We start from the raw sequence: 23,347 nt of genomic DNA, 5'->3' as shown, positions 1-23,347 counted from the left end.
ACCCTGTTTAACAGATCAGGAAACTGAGGCTGAGACAGAACTTGTTCAGGGTCACACATTCAGCAAGTGGCAAAGTGTTGAAGTCCAAAGTACGAGAGCCCCTCAACCCCCAGTCTCGAGGAGTGGTCTCATTATGGAGAGCCCTGGCTCACAGGGAAGTGCCTGGCCCAGCTTTGCTGAGCACATAGGACAAGTGTATAACCTGTGCCACAAGGTTGTATCAGTGGTCTCTTTTCAAATTCCTTTGTATGTGCCAACCCTTCTAACAGGGACCATGTCTACCTCTTTAATATCACTCACTGCCTATCTTAGGATGCAGGCACATACCTGGGACTTAATTAATCATCGTTGATTGATGCTTTTTGTTGTAAACAATGATTCTGTCCATTTGTTCAATAGACACACATTGAAGCCCACTTCTGGGCTGATGATGTTCTAGTTTCTGTGGGAAATAGCAGAATGAAAACGCTACTCAACTTGCCCTCAAAGAAACGACTTTGGAACAAAAAGAACACCAAGAGCTAAGCAACACATATGACAGCGTTGGGTTAGAATGTGTCATCACTGTTTGAAAATGGATTAATATACAACCTGGGCAAGCAAGGCTAACAACTCTAGCCATATCTGCTATAATTTTATGCCTCATAACTAAGTCCAGAAATAGCTTTTTTTTTTTTAAAATCAGGGTCATATCCAGTAACAGTCTAAATTTGTACTCCAAACACCAGTACTCCATTATATTACTTATTCATACTAATATACGCTTGTTCTGTTGTGATCCTACTCATTTAAAATGGGCACCACTCTCTCCTTATAATGGCTGTCAGGAATGTATTCAATTTACTTCTTTCCTCTGTAAGGAAAAATGGCTGTGGATCTCACACGGATGCTACTGAGCAGAATGACCTTCAGCGGGTGGAGATAAACAAGAGCTGCTTTTCATCTCGCAACCATTGATTTTCTGCAAGGCAAACCACAAAGCTGCTTTGAAGTCCAGGAGAGAGCTGCAAGGGAAGAAGGAGATAAAACTGAAGGGAAGAGTGGATTTGAAATGAAGTTAATCTCTTATCATCGAGGTGTCGATGACCACTGGCAAAGCTGAAACTGCCAGATTTTATCAAGAGAGAATAATTTAGATTATTCTTAAAAGAGGGTATTTTAAGTTGGTAAAACTGGGTTAGGGGAAGGGGAGTGTAGAAAACAAAGAGAAATCTGAAAAGATCTTGGCTAAAACTTATCGACTTAGCAAAAATGGTTGCTTTTCACCAAACAGTAGCCAATGTGTAGTGTACAATCTTATCACCATTCATAGAGCCTTCCCCTATGTGTATACTGTATAATAGGACCATATTTATGGATTGTAAGAGTAATCATTACTGTGTCAAATTTCTTATGTAAAAACAACACGGTAGATAAAAATTTTGGCTTGATGGTTTTATAGAACAGTTAGGACTTTATAAAAATTGTAAACATGTTACATTTGAGTGACACTTTTATAAAATGCTTTTTCATGAGCGCCAGCATGGGGTCACACAGAGTCGGACATGACTGAAGTGACTTAGCAGCAGCAGCAACAGCAGCAGCAGCATAAGCCTGGGAGACAGGCTGGATCAGTGCTCTTATTCCTGTTTCATATATGAGGAACTTGAGCCTTAGAGAGCCTAAGTGAACTGCACAGGGACATGCCGACAGCCACAGTGGAGAGGCAGAAGATTCCAGATTTTCTTACTCTTGGTCTCCCTGTGCATGTTAAGTTGCTTCAGTCGTGTCCAACTCTTTGTGACCCCACAGACTGTAGCCCACCAGGCTCCTCTGTCCATGGGATTCTCCCGGCAAGGATACTGGAGTGGGTTGCCATGCCCTCCTCCAGGGGATCTTCCTGACCCAGGGGTCAAACCCGCGTCTCTTACATCTCTGTATTGGCAGGTGGGTTCTTTACCACTAGCGCCACCTGGGAAGCCCTGGTCTCCCTGTATGCTCCCTCCAATCTGTGGTTTCTTTAGGGAGAGGAAAACTCTATCTCTTTTCTTTTCCTCTTTCTAAACTTGCAGTTTCTCTCAGGGTGGTCTTCTGACAATTCTTTATGCGATAGTGTTGGGATCTTGAAACATATGAATATTTCTTATTGTTGAGGAGTCTGGAGGTTAACTTCTGATGGGAGGTTGGGAGGCCCTGCTCTGAGGACAGCCACAGAGTTTGGAGGTTGAGCTTATTAAATGGTGCTGCAGGAAGTGAGATTTACCAGAACTCTGGGGGGCTTAAGGGTTCTTAGCGTTGCGAAAGGAAAGATCCTTGAGAAAGTTCAACCCCTCTCTCAACCGTAAGCACTAGACAATTGCCAGCCAATCTGAAACCCCAGCCCAGAATTCCTCCTCATTCCAGCCTCCAAGATCTGGGTAAACAAACATATACATGCCATGTCAGGGGCAAGGTGTCACTGAGGAGTTAAGGTATCACCTACCCTTGAGACAGTGACAGCTGAGTCACTCCTGTGCTCTCATGGGGCAACAAAAGCATGATCAGGGGCCAAGGCGTGTCAGGTTTAGCATCTATGTTGGTAATGACAGATTTTAGAGCTGCCAGTGGGATCCTTTGGTATCTAATTTGTATCAGAGATTTAACTTGGCATTTTATTCAGATCCTAGAAATCATCTTTTTGTTCTAGCTGATAAGTAATAATGCTCTAAAAAAATTTGAATCAGTCTTTACAATAAATGCCTAGCACCTTTTTAAAAGGCTCAGTTAATGTCCTAGGCAGGACAAGGTAATTCAAAGGGCTAAATAATTGCAATAATTTCCTCATTAATGGTTTTTTATTTAATTGAATTAATTTAGCTGATAGTAATGAACTTCAATATGAATTTTTATATTACTTCACTTAATCAAAAGGGGCAGTTTTAAATTCATCTCAGGATGTTAATAGTAACTAAAGAATTAATTATTTATAAGGCACTTACTAAAGTCAGCTTCTGCTTGAGCTATTGTCATCTTATGGGATAGTTTCTCTATAAGTATGTAACGTTTTGCTTTATGTTAAGTTATAAAAGTCACCGCTGAAATTTTTAAAGTTGCTATATTGTTGCATAAGATTCATGTTAAAATTACATTTCCAGAGCTTACAGTGAAATGAGTTGGTTAAGATGTAAATTATTTATTAAAATCATCTCCTTTATTTCATTCACTTACACATATGCACTTTTTAAAAAATATGTGATTTAGAAGTAAGCATAATATGTGCTTAAATGCCTAATCGGCACATTTCCTGCTCAATAGATTTCATAAAGTATTAGTTAACCAGCAGCCCAATAAATAAATACTATAGGTATATTTATTTCTGAACTAGTTCTTCTGAATTAGGTCTTTTCTGTTACCTGGGATGCTGTTAGACTTAATCCGTATAGGATTCATATTAGTTAATGTAAAACGTGGGAGGGCTAGTTTTAAAAATTATCTTGGTACCAGGAAAACACTCACCTCAGGTGTCTTTTTAGGCACCAAATGATTGTATAAATCAAGACTACCTGATATCAACATTAGGGCATGCTGATATGAAAAAAATTCTTGTTACAAACTAAATATAGATAAACCACAATTTAGGGGGACTATCCAGTCATTGCTGTAGTAACCCCAAAGTAGGGGTGAAAAACTTTTTAACACCGATCAGCCTCCACCAGATTAATCTGAGAAAGTACAGAACTCAAACTAACCTCCTAGCTCTGAATCAATCTTTTTTGATGTCTTTTTTTTTTTTTCTACACAGAGATAAATAGATAACTCACTGGAAGTTGATTCTTCCTGTTTCTACTAGTTTCTCATGGTGGGGTCTTCGTGCCAAGCCATATCTCAGGAAGGCCTCTGCAAAGCATGTGGAGAACAGGTGTGGACAACACTTCTGGGACAAGAATGTCCTTTATAAACAGGAATCAGGTTCAGAATAAGGAGTTAATACGATCAAGCTGAGTTTTGGTCACTGCCTCCTGCACAATGTTACAAGCTTCCATCCACGGTTCTTCATATACTCTGTCTAATAGATCTAATCCCTTAAATCTAGTTTTCACCTCCACTGTATAATCATACGGGATTTGATTTAGGTCATACCTAAATTGTCTAGTGGTTTTCCCTACTTCCTTCAATTTAAGCCTGAATTTTGCAATAAGGAGGTTCATGATCTATGCCACAGCTCCATGCAAATAGAAGGGGAAAAAGTGGAAGCAGTGATAGATTGTATTTTCTTGGGCTCCAAAAGCACTGTGAATGGTGACTGTAGCCAGGAAATTAAAAGATGCTTGCTCCTTGGAAGAAAAGCTATGACAAACCTGCTGCTGCTGCTGCGTCACTTCAGTTGTGTCCGACTCTGTGTGACCCCATAGATGGAAGCCCACCAGGCTCCCCCGTCCCTGGGATTCTCCAGGCAAGAACACTGGAGTGGGTTGCCATTTCCTTCTCCAATGTGTGAAAGTGAAAAGTGAAAGTGAAGTCGCTCAGTCGTGTCCGACCCTTAGCGACCCCACGGACTGCAGCCTACCAGGCTCCTCCATCCATGGGATTTTCTAGGCAACAGTACTGGAGTGGCTTGCCATTGCCTTCTCCGATGACAAACCTAGACAGCATATTAAAAAGGAGAGACATGATTTTGTCAACAAAGGTCCATCTAGTCAAAAGTTATGGGTTTTCCAGTAGTCATCTACAGATGTGAGAGTTGGACTATAAAGAAAGCTGAGCGCCAAGGAATTGATGCTTTTGAATTGTGGCACTGGAGGACTCTTGAGAGTCCCTAGGACTGCAAGGAGATTAACTCTGTCCATCCTAAAGGAAATCAACCCTGAATATTCATTGGAAGGACTGATGCTCAAGCTGAAGCTCTAAAACTTTGGCTACCTGATGCAAAACACCCTGATGCTGGGAAAGATTGACGGTAGGAGAAGGGGGCGATAGAGGATGGGATGGTTAGATAGCATCACTGACTCAATGGACATGAATTTGTCCAAATTCCAGCAGATAGTGGAGGACAGAGGAGCCAGGCGTGCTGCAGTCCATGGGGTCACAAAGAGTCAGACATGACTTAGAGACTGAACAAAAACAAATGTTCATACTGACCACTGCATTAGATGTTTTATCCTGTAATCTTGTAGTGCCATACATAATTAATGATGGTGTGTGAGTGTAGAGATTGCTTTTAATCCTTATTACATATTGAAATAAAAGATTCTCTTTTATTGGTTGTACATTAGTATGCAAATTACTCTTTGTGTCATTTGGGCTCAATCCAGTGATCATATTCCTCCCATGCCTTTCAGGTTCTTAATAACCCGATGTGAAATTCATGGAAATGAATGCATGGTACATGAGATTATTAATGATCTTAAAGATAATTTTAGAAAAGATATAATATCTGACAATAAATTATCAAGATTGTTTACTTCAGGCATAAAATTCATTTTTTTAAGATAGCAAACTATCTGACCTATGACTGAACTGACTATATGACTTAACTGATCTCTGACCTAACTCAAGTCTATTTCTTCTCTTTTATGATTAATAGACCTGGAAACTAGCTAACTAACCTCTCTCCTTGTAGTCCCTCTCTTTGGCTTTCCACATGTGACTGGGAGGCTGACACAAGAACTTCTCCAGTTCTTCAAGCCTGGTGCCTAGCAAAGACATAGAGGGCAAAGGTTAAAGGCCAACTTTGACCTGGTATATCAAGGACTTGACTGTTTATATAAACACTGTGGTTCTCTACCAAAGAAGGGTTTTCTGTCTTGGAGTTGAAGAGGTAACTTAATATATAGCAGCAGTTCCTGAGAACAGTGGTTCTTCCCTCAGTTTGGGGGAATGCAGATACTTAATTGTGTTTCTTTTCTTGGAAATCTTTACTGTTTTGTGAGTGAATATGGAAGGGGCAGTGAGAGAGGCGTCTGCTAGGAGTTAATACTAAGTGACACTTCTACATCATAGAGTTAATAGTGAGCTTAGTCAACATTTTTTTGTGCTTTATTTTCATATCCTATGCATAATATAACACAGGCCTGACCTAAATTTGTCCTGTAATAAGTGTGTAGTGGGTCAAAATTGGTGTTTTTTACCTTCTCCATCTGTATGTTGTAGACAGAGAAATGTGTTAAGAATCAGGAAAGTAGAATTGTAATTTTGGATCTTTTACTAGCTATGTGATTTGCACAAAATCATTTCACTGTTATTATTGTTTGGGTAATGATGTTTGGATTGGATGATCTTTAAATTTATCTTCATGATTTATAATCTACAGATAATATACTGAGCATAGGATGGTTAAAATCAGTAGCTTTCTGGTAAATATTATTAACTGGCTTTCAAAAAAATAAAAATGAATGAAAAGAAAGCCATGTTTTATGATGTCTGTCTATTTCTAAATACTTCTTCCATGGCCAATTTTAAGCTACCAAGGTCACTGAATGTGGAGCTGGGAAGAAATGGGCACATTCAGCAGTTCCAAGCCACTAGGAACAGTTCTAACAAACTATAAGCCTGAAAACAGTAAATTATTCTACCATAAAAGACTGAAGACTATGCAAATAGAGTTGAGAAGAAATTAATAATGGTAAAAAAAAAGTTTCCAGCGTTAATAAGAAAATTAATGCATGGACTGTCTCGATTTTTAATACTTAAATGATTAAAAGATTTTTAATTTTTAAAAGATTGGTAGGCCATGTAATGTTTTTCAAAAAGTCACAGCTACCTACTACAACAATAATAGTTTCAAAAGTTGACTCTTTCAGTGTGGCAAGAAGCAGTATTTAGAATCTGATCTAAAGCTTTAAATGCATTTGCTATAGCTCCGAGATTAGTCTTAAGCCAAGACAGGACAGTGTTTACATCTCCATAACCCTGAGGATTAGTAGATGATATCAAGGAATGCCGGCAATACTGTACCTGGGTACCTATGCATGCACTGCTTATTGGCCACCGTGAGCATTAGAACAGAGCAGTACTGAAATGCTGCAAACAATGAAAACTAAAAATGAGTTCTCTCAAAGGGAAGAGAAAAGATATTAAAAATAATCACTCCAAGAGGAGACATTAGGCCTGAAAGTCACTACTACCAGCTACAAATATAGCAGTCTATCTATAGAATATGGAATTTGCCAAGTTCCAGGTTTAGTCTTCATGTGACAAGCACCTATCATAAGATATTAATAAGAAAATTACTCAGAGAAGATAAAAATACATGTAACTTCTTAAAAAAATACATGGCTAACTTTTTAAATAGCTTATTTACAATGTGTACTAGTTCTAATAGTTCTATTAGAACTAGTACACAATGAACACTCAAAAAGAAAAATCTATCATAATATCATTTTGCTTACACTCTTTGGCTTAATGAATGATCAAGAAAAATGCATTATTTGGTTAAAAATAGGCATATGTAGAGCCAGTAAGTATACCAATGAGATGACTATTATGACTTTGACAGAGTGAAACACCCACAACCCATGGCAGTCAAGGCAGCAACTTCCCTCCTTGTAGTGGATTTCACCAGATGAGAATACTGCCGGAGGTCCTCTTGAAAGACTATAACACACTTTTGCTATTAATTTCTAAACAAGTATTTTTTTGGTAACTAATTGGAGGAAGAAACAAAGGAGTCAAACAAATATCTGGTACTATGTTTTCCAGAAGTTTGATATAATTCATTGCTCTCGTTTTTTAGAAAAATGTATTATTTTTGGCTGTGCGGGGTTTCTGTTGCCACGTGAGCTCTTCTGTGGCTGCTGTGAGCCAGAGCACTGTCCAGTTGTGGAATGCAGGCTTCTCACTGAGGTGGCTTCTCTTATTGAAGAGAAGCACAAAACGGGTCCTAGGGGGCAAGGGCTTCAGCAGTTACAGCTCCTGAGCTCTAGAGCACAGGTTCAGTAGCTGTGGAGCGTGTAATTCCCTGCAGCATCTAGGATCTTCCCAGGTCAGGGATCAAACCTGTGTCTCTTGCATTGGCAGGCAGATTCTTTACCACTGAGCCACCAGGGAAGAAAGTCCATTATTCTCATTTTTAAATAGTCGGATAAACACATTCCCTAAAGCCTGTCCTAGTCTGGGGACTTAATCCAGCCTTTCCATTGAATGGCTCCATCTGTCTATAACAGATGTCTTCCCTCAAAATATCAGGCCATGACCATCTTCCCTATAGTTTCCCCAATTTGGCTCAAAGCCATCTCCAGTCCTTTCATGGAGCAGAGTTCTCTGAAATTGTCACTTTGTAAAGGAGTCTTAGATTCAACTCCTTACCAGAAGACCCAAGGACTCTATCCTTATGAACTTCAGCTCCTAGGGTCTATAGTGATATCTGATATCCCAGCTCCTCTTCATAGCTGACATCAGAAATTTGTTTTCTTCTTTCAGTCTTGGTTAAGTATGAGATATTTTTATTAATATTTCTAAATTTAGCATTTCCATGTTTTGGAAAGTGGATGAACTAGCTTAGTTTAACCTGTTGCATAGAATTTTAGAGTTGGGTAAAATATTAGAGATCCTATCTTTACTCCATGAATTGAAATTTCAATTTATTTATATATCATCAGGTACCAGATGAGTCTGGCACTTGAAAAAAATTACCCGGATTTCTTATATTCATATCAAATCTCTAAGCTAGAGATTCAACTCTACATATAGCAAGCATCGCAGTGTACTGGGCTGCTGAAGATACCAAAAGGTATAAATTTTAGACTCTGACTTTAAAGGGAGCTCATATTTTAAAAGTACGGGTTCCAAATGTGAACAGATAATTGCAAAATGATGTAATAAGTCTATTACTAGAAGTATGAATGGAATGCTTTGATAGACTTGAGGCTCAAGGCAGCACACAGAAGTCAGAGAAAACTGGAGGCCATGCTTCTGGTGCTAGATTATGAAGAATCTGTAAATGTGTGTGTGTGTGTGTGTCTATGGAGCTGGTGGTGGTAATAAGGACATTCCAGGCAGAGGGAAGAGACTGCTGATGCCAAAATAAACAGTGCTGATAGTGACTGTGCAGGAGTCAAAAATATACTAAAAAGGACCTCTACAAGTCATGGGTTATATAGGGTTTAATCCAACAAACAGTTGTGAGGTCAACTTTGTTGAAACCATCTGCCATTGAAAAACATACCCTGCATGCAGATGTGGCAGGGACTGTATGCTTGCTTATTTTACTGTTAAGAATATTAAATATTATTCATAATTTGAATGTTTTCAAAATAAGCCTAAATGTATCATTTTAAGAAAGAACAAAGGCAAAGTTGTAATGGAGGTTGGCTACTATTACGTTCTCACACAGCCACCCTCACAACTCAGGTCTTCACCCTCTTTCACTACCTACCACCCTATTCAGATCACATCTCTGCTCCTCCATCTTTCTCTGCCTTTTCAGGAAGGCAAAGTTAAGACTCAGAAGCACTTCTCCCAAACAATCATCAGTGCTACACTGATTATGCAGTTAAATAAGTCATCAGAGACTGAAGGAATGGAATAGGATGACTTATTTTCCTGACCAGGATAGATGATGGTAAATGATGTTAGAGGAATCATGGTAAAATTTTCTTTTCTCATTAATTCTCACATTTTTCTTTGTATATTCTAGGGAGATCACAGAATGATACAATCATTGATTATGTCAGTGTCTTGCAAGAAGTAGTACTTTATTTGGTGAATGACTGAATATAATTTAATTGTGCAAAAAAACCCAACACAGCTGCTGGGACAACTTGACATCTATGTGCAAGAATGAAGTTGGCTACTTATCTCACTCCATACATAAAAATGAAATTAAAGATCTTGGGAGGGGAATCAATGGGGAATGCCTGCTCATAGGTAGAGGATTTCCTCTTTGGGTTTTGAAAATGTTCTGAAATTAATAGTGATTATTGCACAGGTTTGTGAATCTACTAAAAAACATGAATTATACACTCTAAAAGGATGAATTTTAAGGTATATAAATTATATCTGAATAAAAAATATAGATGACAAAAAACCCCAAAACAAACTGCATTGATAAAACCATCGTCTGGAAAGTTGGACTGAGGTTCTTATTGAAATGTTCTACTTACGAAGTCCTAATACTGAAAAGAGAAATACAAGTTTAAGATAAAAGAACATGTTTTAGTTAAAACAAAACTGAAAATAGTAAAAAAGACATACTGTATTTTAATAATTCTAATATCCATATTTTTTCACATTTCTGAAATGGAAATGAATCCTATAACTGACAGGGTGTCACAGTTTATTTGGCTGCATTTTTCTTTCTTCATGGTGCATAAAATTATGATATATCTTAGATTCAATGAAATGTTTGATTTTTAGAATTATGTAGCAGAGGCTGCCAGCTGTCCTTCAATGTGTTCTCCTCTTCTTAAACAGTAATAAAAATTTTAACTGGGTAAAACTATATTTCAAGTTTTCTTGATAGCTAATTCATGCGACGAGTTGACTCACTGGAAAAGAGTCTGATGCTAGGAGGGATTGGGGGTGAGAGGAGACAGGGACGACAGAGAATGAGATGGCTGGATGGCATCACCGACTCGATGGACATGAGTTTGAGTGAACTCTGGGAGTTGGTGATGGACAGGGGGGCCTGGCGTGATGTGATTCATGGGGTCGCAAAGAGTCGGACACGACTGAGCGACTGAAATGAACTGAACTGAACTGAATTCTGGCCACATGCCTAAGTTCTGGCTAATAGTATGTATGCAGAAGTAACATGTGCAACTTCTGGTTTGTGCCCTTAAAGAGAAGGAACATGTCCTCCCTTCTTGTCTTCCTCCCTATTTTTACCTTCTCTTCTTTCTTCTCCTCCCTCCTCTGAGATTCCCTTCTTTCCAAACTGCAGATGTGACAGCGGGGGTTGAATAGCCATCTTGATCTATGAGATAGAAACCCAGTGTTGAGGGTGGTAGAGCAATGAAAAAAGACACCTGAGTTCTTAAGAACTATGAATCCAATACACTAGCCCTACATTGACTCTGTAGGGTGTTGCATGAGAGAAAAATAAAGCTCTATTTTGTCTAACTCACTCCTATTTTTAGTGTCTCAGCTACAGAAGCTGAACGATATTCTATATAATATGAATAGTTTCTGACTTTCATTTTTTTTAGAATTGTTATTACTTTCTCCGATGGGCTAAATAATGCTCCCTCTAAACACACACATACATGTCTGGGCCAAAAATGAGTTACCAAACGTAACATGTACTTATAAGGAATGTATGGTGAATACCTTTTCACTTTTCTTTATCATGGAAGAATGATTTCAGCCCACATTCAGTCTATATTTCTAAAGAATAACTCTGTTAGGACTTTCTGTTCAGTGCTGTGGGAAGACAGCCTTTTCAGCGCAACAAGATTTCTTGATAATGCTAAACCTGCCTCGTCAGTTGGATTCTTCTGGCTTTGTGTTGATGTGGTAAAAATACATGATCAGATTTCACCATTAAGAAAATTCTTTCAGCAATACATGTACAGTCAAGTTTGTTTCCTGGATAGCTGAACATTTGGGTCATGCGTTTTAAAAAATAAATGTCTCATGACAATATGAAGATGTAACAATCTGGAAGGCTAGCTCTGTCAGAGTGGCAAGGCTGTGGATAGCTGTGCTGCGGGGGGTGAGGCCACTCTGTCCTTTTAACAGCCATGTCTTGTTCTTCATATTTGAGGAGAAGGAACGGTGAGGAGGCCTGTGGGCTTGATTTTATTAATGCCACCGTCTAGAATACAGATTCTCGGATATTTCATCTTCACAAGATGAGCTGCAAACTGGGAAAAAAAAAAGGACAAATTTATAAAGGATACACAAAATTGATATCTGTCTAATCCCATTTTTTTCTCAAGCTGTAACAGACAATAGTGATATCACTGCTGTCACTGTTCTATCAACGAATCATTAATTAAGTTTTTAATATAAATTAAATCCCTCTTTCAAACGTATTCATGCTATGGTATAAATGTGTCTCTTTAGTTCTCTTTTAAACTTGTTTGAATAGGCAGTAAATACGCATGGTAAACAGTTCTAACAATATAAAAGGGTAAGCAGTGAGACCTAAACTCCTCTTACATTTCTTCTTAGTCCTCCACCCCCAGAAATCATTAATATTCCTATTTTTCCTATATCCTTCCAGTGATTGCCAAAACATTCTCAAATCTATATTTTGAACAAGTTTTATAGCATTTTCAACATATTCAGTTCAGTTCAGTTCAGTCGCTCAGTTGTGTCCAACTCTTTGCGACCCCATGAATCACAGCACGCCAGGCCTCCCTGTCCATCACCAACTCCCGGAGTTCACTCAAACTCATGTCCATCGAGTCGGTGATGCCATCCAGCAATCTCATTCTCTGTCGTCCCCTTCTCCTCCTGCCCCCAATCCCTCCCAGCATCAGAGTCTTTTCCAGTGAGTCAACTTGTTGCATGAGGTGGCCAAAGTATTGGAGTTTCACATATTAGTTATTGCAATTATGTGCACAACATCCCAGAGAAGGCCAACATTGTTTAGTTGCTAAGTCATGTCCTACTCTTCTGTGACCCTATGGACTGTAGACCTCCAGGCTCCTCTGTCCATGGGATTTCCCCAGCAAGAATACCGGAGTGCAATGCAATTCCTTTCTCCAGGGGATCTTCCTGGACGAGGGGTAGAACCCATGTCTCCTTCACTGGCAGGTGGATTCTTTACTGCTGAGCTATCAGGGAAGGGAGGCTCCATAAACTGGTTCTAACATGTTTTTAGAGCAACTGCAATGAACAGTTTGAGACTATAAACTTGTAATAAATAGGAAGTACTGCTCTAAGAAGTCTTCTAGATGCCTAGCAAAGCAGGACTTTGAAAAATTATCAAGACATACACATATCTCCCTGGCTTGCCCATGTCTACGTATCCAGGATCATTCATTATCTTTCTCTACTCCTTGTAGTTGAGATGTGGACTGTAATCAGTCCCCTGATAGGGACCACTTCAGGATTCAGAGTCTTTTTTGTTGTTCACTGTCTGCTGGAAACAGGCTCCAGCTCCCACCAACTCCTGGGTTTTAGTTTCTCCTCAAAACAACCCCCCTCCCACCTGCCTAATTTCTACTTATTTCCCTACTCAGACAATTCCTTGTCTAGGAGCCAAGTTTGCATTAGGAGACCCTCTTGTCAGCCCCCAGGTTTTTTGTGCAAATCTTTATCTTTGGCTTGTATCAATGTAAATTGCCTATTTAAGAGTCTGCTTCTCTAGCAAACTTTAAACTCTAGCAAACTGTGACAGTGTTGTTTTTTTATTTTTTGGCCACACTGTATGGCATGTAGAACCTTACTTCCCTGACCAGGGATCAAACCTGTGCCCCCTGCAGTGGAAGTGCAGTCTTAACAACTGGACCGCCTGGGAAGTTCCCCGTATCTTTTTATCTCTAATGCCCTGGACATGGCAGGGACTCAATACACGTCTTTTGATCTGAACTAAACTATGATACAGGACAAATAACTGAGAGCAAAAGAATGAAGTAGAGAAGGTTTTCTTGGGCTCTCTGGCATTCTCTCTATATATGTGGTGTCCTATTCCTCCTCCTTGGGTGTTTGTGTCCTCAAGTTCTTCTCAATTACTTTATCATAAGCTGATCTCAGATCCTTCAAGAAAAATAACTAATACTTGCTCACAATGCTATTGTCTCTTGGGAGTATTTGAAGCTTATCTGAAGCTTAATATTGGTGGAATTGCAAGCCAGCAGTCTTGACTTTATGGTTTAAGAGAATCAGCTGAATGGTTTGGTCAGGGTAACTTCGAGGCCTCACTCAGAGATTCTGCTAATAAGCAATAGATCTGGGGCTCAGAAATGTGTTTTTTGTTTTTGTTTTTAAACAAACATCATTAGATGATTCTAAAGCAGGTCAGTGGACAATATTTTCAAAAATACTATCGTAAGCCCAAAGGATAAAGGTACTGGTAAGTAGGTAAAGTATTGGAGTTTCAGCTTTAGCATCAGTCCTTCCAATGAACACCCAGGACTGATCTCCTTTAGGATGGACTGATTGGATCTCCTTGCAGTCCAAGGGACTCTCAAGAGTCTTCTCCAGCACCGCAGTTTAAAAGCATCTATTCTTTGACGATCAGGTTTCTTCACAGTCCAACTCTCACATCCATACATGACCACTGGAAAAATCATAGCCTTGACTAGACGGACCTTGGTTGGCAAAGTAATGTCTCTGCTTTTTAATATACTATCTAGGTTGGTCATAACTTTCCTTCCAAAGAGTAAGTGTCTTTTCATTTCATGGATTGGGGGCGGGAGGAGAAGGGGACGACAGAGAATGAGATGGCTGGATGGCATCACCAACTCGATGGACATGAGATTGGGTGAACTCCGGGAGTTGGTGATGGACAGGGAGGCCTGGTGTGCTGTGATTCATGGGGTGGCAAAGAGTCGGACACGACTGAGCGACTGTTCTGAACTGAAGTAGGTAAAACAGATGTTGCTGGATTTGGATCTTAACAATTTCCAGAACAACTCACACAAATGGACTTCAGTATTGCTGACCCCACTTATCTTCTCCATTTCTGTAGAGCCCTAAGAGAGTCAAAGGCCATGTACCTTTCAAACCCTAAACTCTTCCAGAGCCACTGAGGGTCTCCTTAATAGTAGTTAATGTTGAAGAGAAACAGTGCCCCTTGATCCAAAAGATATCACGTGAGCTAGAGTGCAAAGGGAGCTGATCTTTATCCTGGTCTTCCTGCTTATTTATCAGTGAACCCCAGTCCTTCAGAACAGAGGCACCAGACTCATCTGCCCTGAATCGTTGCAGGCAGCAAGCCCCTGGTACTATATGATTACTGAAACACCTTGGCTTCATTCTCCCACATGCAGTGATACAATTACTATTTAGGTCAAAATTCTAAAATAAACATACCATTACTCAAAAAGTCTTGAGGATAAGCAGTCTTAGCGTTCAGTACTTTCAAAACACTGTAGAAGTCAGAAAATGAGTAAGGCAGGACTTACTGTACATTTAACTAATCTCTCTGAAACTCTGCTGTAGAGCTGGAAAGCTCCCACTGTTATTTTAAGGAGGGACATAACAAGTTACTATTGAGCTGGAAAATGGTAAAGGCGAAGCAAGCAGAATTTTATAACAATCAGACTGCTGCAATGTGGGAGGTCTAAGAAGAAAAGCAGAAATGGAGCATAAGGGGATGGCACAGGCTTGAAAAGAGGCAAGCCTGTGTTTAAGAAAAAGAGCAAGTGTTGAGTTTTCAGGTTAAGATTATGAGTTCTGCTCCCCCAATCCTCTGCTTGTTGTTCCGATGATCCATGTAACATACTGGGCCCTAACAGTGAAGCCCTGACAGCATCTTTCCACTTCTGTGATAGCAACAGCTCTTCTCCATCTATTCTTTCGTTCATTCATTTATGTATCAATCAAACATTTCACTGAACACCCACAAAGTACCAGGCACTGTTGCAGTTTTTGCAGCACTTACAGTGGAGGAGACAGTAACAATATTCAGCAGTACTGCTATTATACAAGCAGAAGTTCAAGGTACTTCTGTATTTAACAGAGGTTTGCAGGGGGAACTGTTGCCCTCTCCCCACTCCTCCTTCATTAGTGATACCGGGAGGGAATGAGAACCCAGGTGTGATGGCCACAGGCATTATACCGATCTTTGAGGCTATAGCTGGACAGGTTAGGGAGGAAAGAAAGGGTTATGAATTCACTGTGTGAAAACAGCCACATCACTTGTGGAGAAGACACATGGTGGGACAGAGGAGAACCAGGCGTACAGAGTTCAGGTTTCACCCATCTTCTGCTTTCTGTCCGGCACCGGCTTTGGTGTGAAGGGCCTGATGTAGACTGCAACTGAAACTCTGGGAGAGGCCTGACTTCAAGCAGAAATCACAAACCTAGACTTACTGAACAATATCCTTGGTGGAAGTGGCAATACATCATATTGGACCAGTGCTATGAAGCCATCAGAATCATCTAGGTGCTTTTAGTAAACAGTGATACCCAGGCTCACTCTACATCAGTAAGAAGTAGAGTTTCTCGGGATGAAACTCCAGTATCATTTTTGTTTTATTCTAATCCAATGTGATTTTATTGTGTAACCAGATTGATGACAGCTTTATTAGATAATGAGATTCATTTGCTGTTCATGTTTGTTTGGAACCTCAAACTGTAATTCTTGTAAGTATAGTCCATTGTGGAGAGCAAGTCACTTTGTACTAAAAGAGGCTGCCATGTTGTTGGGCTGAAATTTGCAAGACCATGTGGAGACAATGGGGTTCCTCAAACTGCACAATCAGTGTAGATCTTGGAAAAGACCCTGAGGCTAGGAAAGACTGAGGGCAGGAGAACAGGGCAACAGAGGATGAGATAGTTGGATGGCATCACTGACTCAAGGGACGTGAGTTTGAGCAAATTCCAGGAGATAGTGAAGGACAGAGAAACCTGGCGTGCTGCAGTCCATGAAGTCACAGAGTCGGACATAACTTAGTGACCGAACAAAAACAAGAAGAAGACAACATCATACGTGGAGTTGGCAGAACATAGTATTTTCTGGGATAGAATTTTGGGAATTACGACAGCAGAGGCAGCTGCACGTCTTGTGGGATGTACTCCCATGTGGACAGGGCAAAGCTCTTGCATTTTTTTCATTCTTCTGGTTAGTGGGATCTGGCAATGGTATTCATTTCCAGGGTAGGCACACTTCAAATCAGCCCTGTCTGAAAATGGCAGGCTCTTGTGCGTGCCACTTATTTTGTTTTCTCTCTTTATCTTGCATCTTAGCTTGGAATAAGAGGCTGGCATGTTTGTCCAAGGAAATCAAATTCTACTGTAGGAGGAGAGTGAGTGGAGAAGAGGGATTTTTGATCTACCACAGAGTAGTGCAGGTTAACCAAGGCCAAGAAATCACAGCTGAGAACAGGTAAAAGGTGTGAGGGGACTAGAACAGGATCATGTTGTTTCTCACTGAGTATCCTAGGAAACTCTGTAGTAGAATGTATTGTAGCAGCAGGAATTTAAGAAAACTGGGCTTTTACGAGATTCCGCAAGGAGCGCATTGCAGATAATTAAGTTCCTTGATGTGAAAGTCTGGCCTTGTGAGCCTTAAGTTCATAGCGGGGACTTGATAATGGTCATGAGTTGACCAACTTCCTGGTGAAAGTCAAACTGAGAAATCTAGTATGAACAAAATATAGGCGATTTCTCCATCTAGAGAATAGGGTAGCCTATTGGGTCAAATATAACTCAAGTACTGTCTTGTCCTGACCCTTGAGATTTCTGGGGTCACTAATAAATGTCCTGATCATTTTAATTGTACAACTCAGTGATCCCAATTAGAAACATAAGAGTTGTGACAAGCATTAGTAGGAAAGAGGTAGAAATACTGTATGATTTCACTTACATGTGGAATTAAAAACAGTCAAGCTCATAGAAGCAGAGGTAGAATGGTGGTTGCCAGAGTGAGGGGATCAATGGGAGGAGATGGGCAGATGTTGGTCAAAGGGTACAAAGTTTCAGTTGTGCAAGATGAATAAATTCTGGAGATCTAATGTACGTCATAGTGACTACAGTTACTATATACAGCAAGTATAACAGTACTGCATGGTATACTTGAAATTAGCTAAAGAAAGAAAATAGTAACTATGTGAAGTGATGGATATGCTAATTAGCTTGACTTTGGTGATCATTTAATAATGTATATATATCAAAACATCAAGTTGTACACGTTTAATATATACAATTCTTCTGTGTCAATTATACCTTATTAACACTGAAACAAAAAAGAGGGCTACATAAGGTGTGAAACCAGTTTTCACAGTATTAACATCTAATAACAATTAGGCAGTGGCTATGTTACTTTCTTATTTCACTCACAGAAGCAAAATCAGCAGGAGGGCAAAACCAAGAAGGTGAACACAAGGTCAGTAATCATCTTACACCCTTATCAAAGGTACCTGTGACAAGTAAGGAGCAGTTCAGGTAATTTCAGGGTATTAGTCTAGCATATTATATACTGAAATATGGCTAATTATGCTTTAAGAAAAAAAATGAGAATTTACAAAAACAGATATTATATGGTCTAAGCTTTCTGGTCCATGTTTTTTTTAGAGATAACTAGCCTAATGGTGTTTGGGATATTCAGAATCCATGCTATGGTATACATTAGTCTTCTATTCTCGGAACTAATCTTTGGGGATTAAGAAATGTGATAGTATAAAAATTTCATCTTAAAAAACATTTTTAATTGCTTTGTTTTATGTAAGAGGACATATAAATAATTGTAGTGCACTAACTCAATGTGTTTTCTCATTTTAGTTTTCTGTTGCCAATGTTTTCTGTCTCCATTTCATCTCTTCCCATTCTCTTTCTCTTTACCTTTTAAGAAAAATATCTAAAAATATGAAAATAGACATACATGAGTACAATCAGCCTGCAGGTATCCAACACCCAGCTTGAACAATTATAACTCATAGACAATTTATTTCATTTATTCCTCCTACTCAAGCCTCTCAACCACAATTATCATTTTGATATAAATCCTATATATCATTTAGCACACAAATATGTATCTCTGAAATAAAATGACTTGAAAAATATAACCATAGGATGGCTATCACATTCAATATATTAACAATAATCCCTAATATAATTAAATATTCAGTAAGTGTTCAAATTTCTAACTACTTCATATATGTTACCTACTCATACATCTCTCCTAATATACTGTATGCTCCATAAAAGTAAGGACTTTGTCCCAGAACAGTGTCTAATCCATAGTATTTTCTCTAATATCTGCTGAATAACAGATCCATTTATTCAACAAATATTTTCTGAATATCTACTATGTGTCAAGTATTATGCTAGGTACTGGTTAAGCTGCCTTACTGCCAATGGAGGAGGTAGAAAGGACTTTTGGGCAAACAGCAAGGAAATTGGTTCTGGTAAGAGTTAAATGCTATTTTCTTTTATCCTTTATTAATAGGGTATTCTTTCAAATTTTGCATAAGTTGAAAGAGGTAAGGTGATTTTTAAAAATGTCTTTAAAAGTTATCAATATAAAAAACATTTATACAAAAAGTAATTATGATGAAGTTTATATTGAAATAATAAGCTTTGTGATAACTTTTATGTAGATTCCAAAGAGTAGCCAGATGAGAGACAACGTCCTCTGTCATTTCCACAGTTAAGGAACCAAAGCAGATAAATGGATATGAAGACAATACAGTGAGTTTCATTTCTACTCTTGGCCTCCATTCTTAGTCCTTTTCCTCTCAATGGGCTTGGTAATTTTTAATGGGATGTGGGCCACTCAAGGGGTATATGAAAAAAAATATATGTTAATAGTTTCATGTACAATGATAAATTTCTCTTTTTGTCTCTTCTGTTTTATTGTCATAGATGATTCTGACAAAATTCCAGAGGAATAAAGGAAAGGAAAATAATTTTAATGTTTTAAAGTATACACTTTGAATAGAAATGACAAGAAAAATAAATATTTCCCCAAGTCACAAGATACGTCAGCACAACAGAAGTCAAGGCAATTTCTGCTCCATTGTTGGCTTTGTTTACAGCTCAATATCAGATTTTTTTTTTCCTCTTACATGTCCAAACGATATTTTCCCTCTCTTCCTTTCCCATTTTCCTTTGATTTTTGTTTACCTTGTTGATCATATGGATCACAGCCTTGTCTAACTCAATGAAACTATGAGCCATGCTGTGTGGGGCCACCCAAGATGGATGAGTCATGGTGGAGAGTTCTGACAAAATGTGGTCCATTGGAGAAGGGATGGCAAACCACTTCAGTATTCTTACCTTGAGAACACCATGAATGGTATGAAAAGGCAAAAAGATATGACACTGAAAGATGAACTCCCCAGGTAGGCAGGTGCCCAATATGCTACTGGAGAAGAGTGGAGAAATAGCTCCAGAAGGAATGAAGAGGCTGAGCCAAAGTAGAAACAACACCCAGTTGTGGATGTGTCTTCTGGTGAAAGTAAAGTCCAATGTTTGTAAATAACAATACTGCATAGGAACCTGGAATGTTAGGTCCATGAATCGAGGTAAATGAGAAGTGGTCAAACAGGAGGTAGCAAGAGTGAACATTGACATTTTAGGAATCAGTGAACTAAAATGGACTAGAATTGGCAAATTTAATTCGGATAACCATTGTATCTACTACTGTAGGCAAGAATCCCTTGGAAGAAATGGAGTAGCTCTCATAGTCAACAGAAGAGTCAGAAATGCAGTACTTGGGTACAATCTAAAAATGACAGAATGATCTCTGTTCATTTCAAAGGCAAACCATTCAATATCAAAGTAATCCAAGTCTATGCCCCAACCACCAATGCTGAAGAAACTGAAGTCAAAGAGCTCTATGAGGACCTACAAGACCTTCTAGAACTAATATGAAAAAAAGATGTCTTTTCATCATAGGGGACTGGAATGCAAAAGTATGAAGTCTAGAGATACATGGAGTAACAGGCAAATTTGGCCTTGGAGCACGGAATGAAGCAGGGCAAAGGCTAATAGAGTTTTGCCAAGAGAATGCACTGGTCATAGCAAACACCCTCTTCCAACAACAGAAAAGATGACTCTACACCAGGACATCACCAGATGGTCAATACTGAGATCAGATTGATTATATTCTTTGTAGTCTTAGATGGAGAAGCTCTATACAGTCAGCAAAAACAAGACTGGGAGCTGACTGTGGCTCAGATCATGAACTCCTTACTGCCAAATTCAGACTTAAATTGAAGAAAGTAGGGAAAACCACTAGACCATTCAGGTATGACCTAAATCAAATCCCTTATAATTTACAGTGGAAGTGACAAATAGATTCAAGGGACTAGGTCTGATAGAGTGCCTGAAGAACCAGGGACAGAGGTTTGTAACACTGTACAGGAGGTGGTGATCAAAACCATCCCCAAGAAAAAGAAATACAAAAAGGCAAAATGGTTGTTTGGGGAGGCCTTACAAATAGCTGAGAAAAGAAGAGAAGCAAAAGGCAAAGGCAAAGGAAAAATTTAACCATCTGAATGCAGAGTTCCAAAGAAGAGCAAGGAGAGAGAACGCCTTCCTCAATGAAAAGAAATAGAGGAAAACAATAGAATGGGAAAGACTAGAGATCTTGTCAAGAAAATTAGAGATACCAAGGGAACACTTCATGTAAAGATGACACAATAAAGGACAGAAATGGTATGGACCTAACAGAAGCACAAGAGGTTAAGAAGAGGTGGCAAGAATATACAAAATATCTATACAAAAAAGACTTTAATGACCCAGATAACCATGATGGTATGATCACTCACCTAGAGCCAGACATCCTGAAATGTGAAGTCAAGTGGGCCTTAGGAAGCATCATTATGAACAAAGCTAGTGGAGGTGATGGAATTCCAGTTGAGCTATTTCAAATCCTAAAAGATGATGCTGTGAAAGTGCTGCACTCAATATGCCAGCAAATTTGGAAACCGCAGCAGTGGACACACAACTGGAAAAGGTCAACTTTCATTCCAATCCCAAAGAAAGGTGATGTCAAAGAATGTTCAAACTACCACACAACTGCACTCATTTCCCATGCTAGGAAAGTAACGCTCAAAATTATCCAAGCCAGGTTTCAACAGTATGTGAACTTTGAACTTCCAGATGTACAAGCTGGATTTAGAAAAGGCAGAGGAACCAGAGATCAAATTGCCAATATCCACTGGGTAATAGAAAAAGCAAGAGAGTTCCAGAAAACATCTACTTCTGCTTTATTGACTATGCCAGAGCCTTCGACTGTGTGGATCACAACAAACTGGAAAATTCTTAAAGAGATGGGAATACCAGACCAGCTTACCTGTCTCCTGAGAATTGTGTATGCAGGTCAAGAAGCAACAGTTAGAACTGGACATGGAACAATGGACTAGTTCAAAATTGGGAAAGGAGTATGTCAAGGCTGTATATTGTCACCCTGCTTATTTAACTTATATGCAGAGTACATCATGTGAAATGCCAGGCTGGATGAAGCAGAAGTCGGAATCAAGATTGCCAGGAGAAGCATCAATAACCTCAGATATGCAGATGACACCACCCTTATGGCAGAAAGTGAAGAGGAACTAAAGAGCCTCTTGATGAAAGTGAAAGAGGTGAGTGAAAAAGCTGGCCTAAAGCTCAACATTCAAAAAATGAAGATCATGGCAACCAGTCCCATCACTTCATGGCAAATAGATGGGGAAACAATGGAAACAGTGAGAGACTTTATTTTAGGGGGCTCCGAAATCACTGAAGATGGTGACTGCAGTCATGAAATTAAAAGATGTATGCTCCTTGGAAGAAAAGCTATGGCTAACCTAGACAGCATATTTAAAAGCAGAGACATTACTTTGCTGACAAAGGTCTCTCTAGTTAAAGCTATTTTTTTTCAAGTAGTTACGTATAGATGTGAGAGTTGGACTATAAAGAAAGCTGAGTGCCGAAGGATTGATGCTTTTGAAATGTGGTGTTGGAGAAGACTCTTGAGTAAACCTTGGACTGTAAGGAGAGTAAAACAGTCAATCCTAAAGGAAATTAATCCTGAATATATACATTGAAAGGACTGAAGCTGAAACTGAAGCTCCAATACTTTGGCTATCTGATGTGAAGATGTGACTCATTTGAAAAGACACTGATGCTGGGAGAGATTGAAGGCAGGAGGAGAAGGGGATGACAGAGGATGAGATAGTAGGATGGCATCACCGACTCAATGGGTAGAAGTGTGAGTAAGCTCCGGGAGTTGGTGAAGGACAGGGAAGCCTGGTGTGCTGCAGTCCATGGGGTCGCAAAGAGTCGGACTTGACTGATCGACTGAAAAACAATAAATCCAATCACTTGCACTAAAGCAAATTTTTCTTATATACAAGATATTAATATTTTGTAATGGAGACAATGGATTTTTACAATTTCTTGAAACAAATACAAGTTATATCTTTTAATGGTCTTTTGACAATCTCCTTTCAGGCTATCAGCTGGACTTTGTCTCCTCTTCTAAAATAACACATTTATAATAAGTGGCGCAGTGGTAATGAATCTGCCTGCAATTCAGGGGAATGTGGGTTTGATCCTAGGGTTAGGAAGATCCCCTGGAGAAGGAAAGGGCAACTTTTGCCTGGGAAATTCCATGGATAGAGGACCCTGGCAGGCTACAATCCATAGAGTTGCAAACAGTTGGACATGACTGAGTGAGTGAGCACACACAAAAGCTCTACACCTTTTCATTTTGTATTGTAGAATATTAAGTGTTTATAACTGGAAGGATTCTATATATACCCATATAGTTTTCACTCTCCTTTGAATTCCAGTCTGAACCTCTCAATACTTGACTGACATTTTTTTATACTAGCGTCCCACGAACACT

At 39.2% G+C, this 23,347-nt stretch overlaps 1 protein-coding gene across 4 annotated transcripts in view; it reads right to left on the bottom strand.

The window, feature by feature from the left end:
• Positions 1-1,086: 1,086 nt before the first annotated feature.
• Positions 1,087-23,347, bottom strand: part of TBCK (TBC1 domain containing kinase) — a 223,548-nt gene continuing 201,287 nt past the window's right edge. For 3 of the 4 annotated variants that reach the window (XM_055434936.2, XM_055434937.2, XM_055434940.2), the window contains exon 26: positions 1,091-11,759. In XM_055434936.2, coding sequence (XP_055290911.2) covers positions 11,649-11,759 — 111 coding nt within the window. In that variant the 3' untranslated portion in view covers positions 1,091-11,648. Of the gene's footprint in view, positions 11,760-23,347 lie in introns of all 4 variants that reach the window. The other variant, XR_008687092.2, reaches the window with a different exon arrangement.

This window comes from Moschus berezovskii, chromosome 5, assembly GCF_049115385.1.
Source record: "Moschus berezovskii isolate FMDL1 chromosome 5, NW_MosBer_1.0, whole genome shotgun sequence".
Classification (NCBI taxonomy): Eukaryota; Metazoa; Chordata; class Mammalia; order Artiodactyla; family Moschidae; genus Moschus; species Moschus berezovskii.
This window is presented reverse-complemented; position numbering and strand designations above follow the sequence as displayed.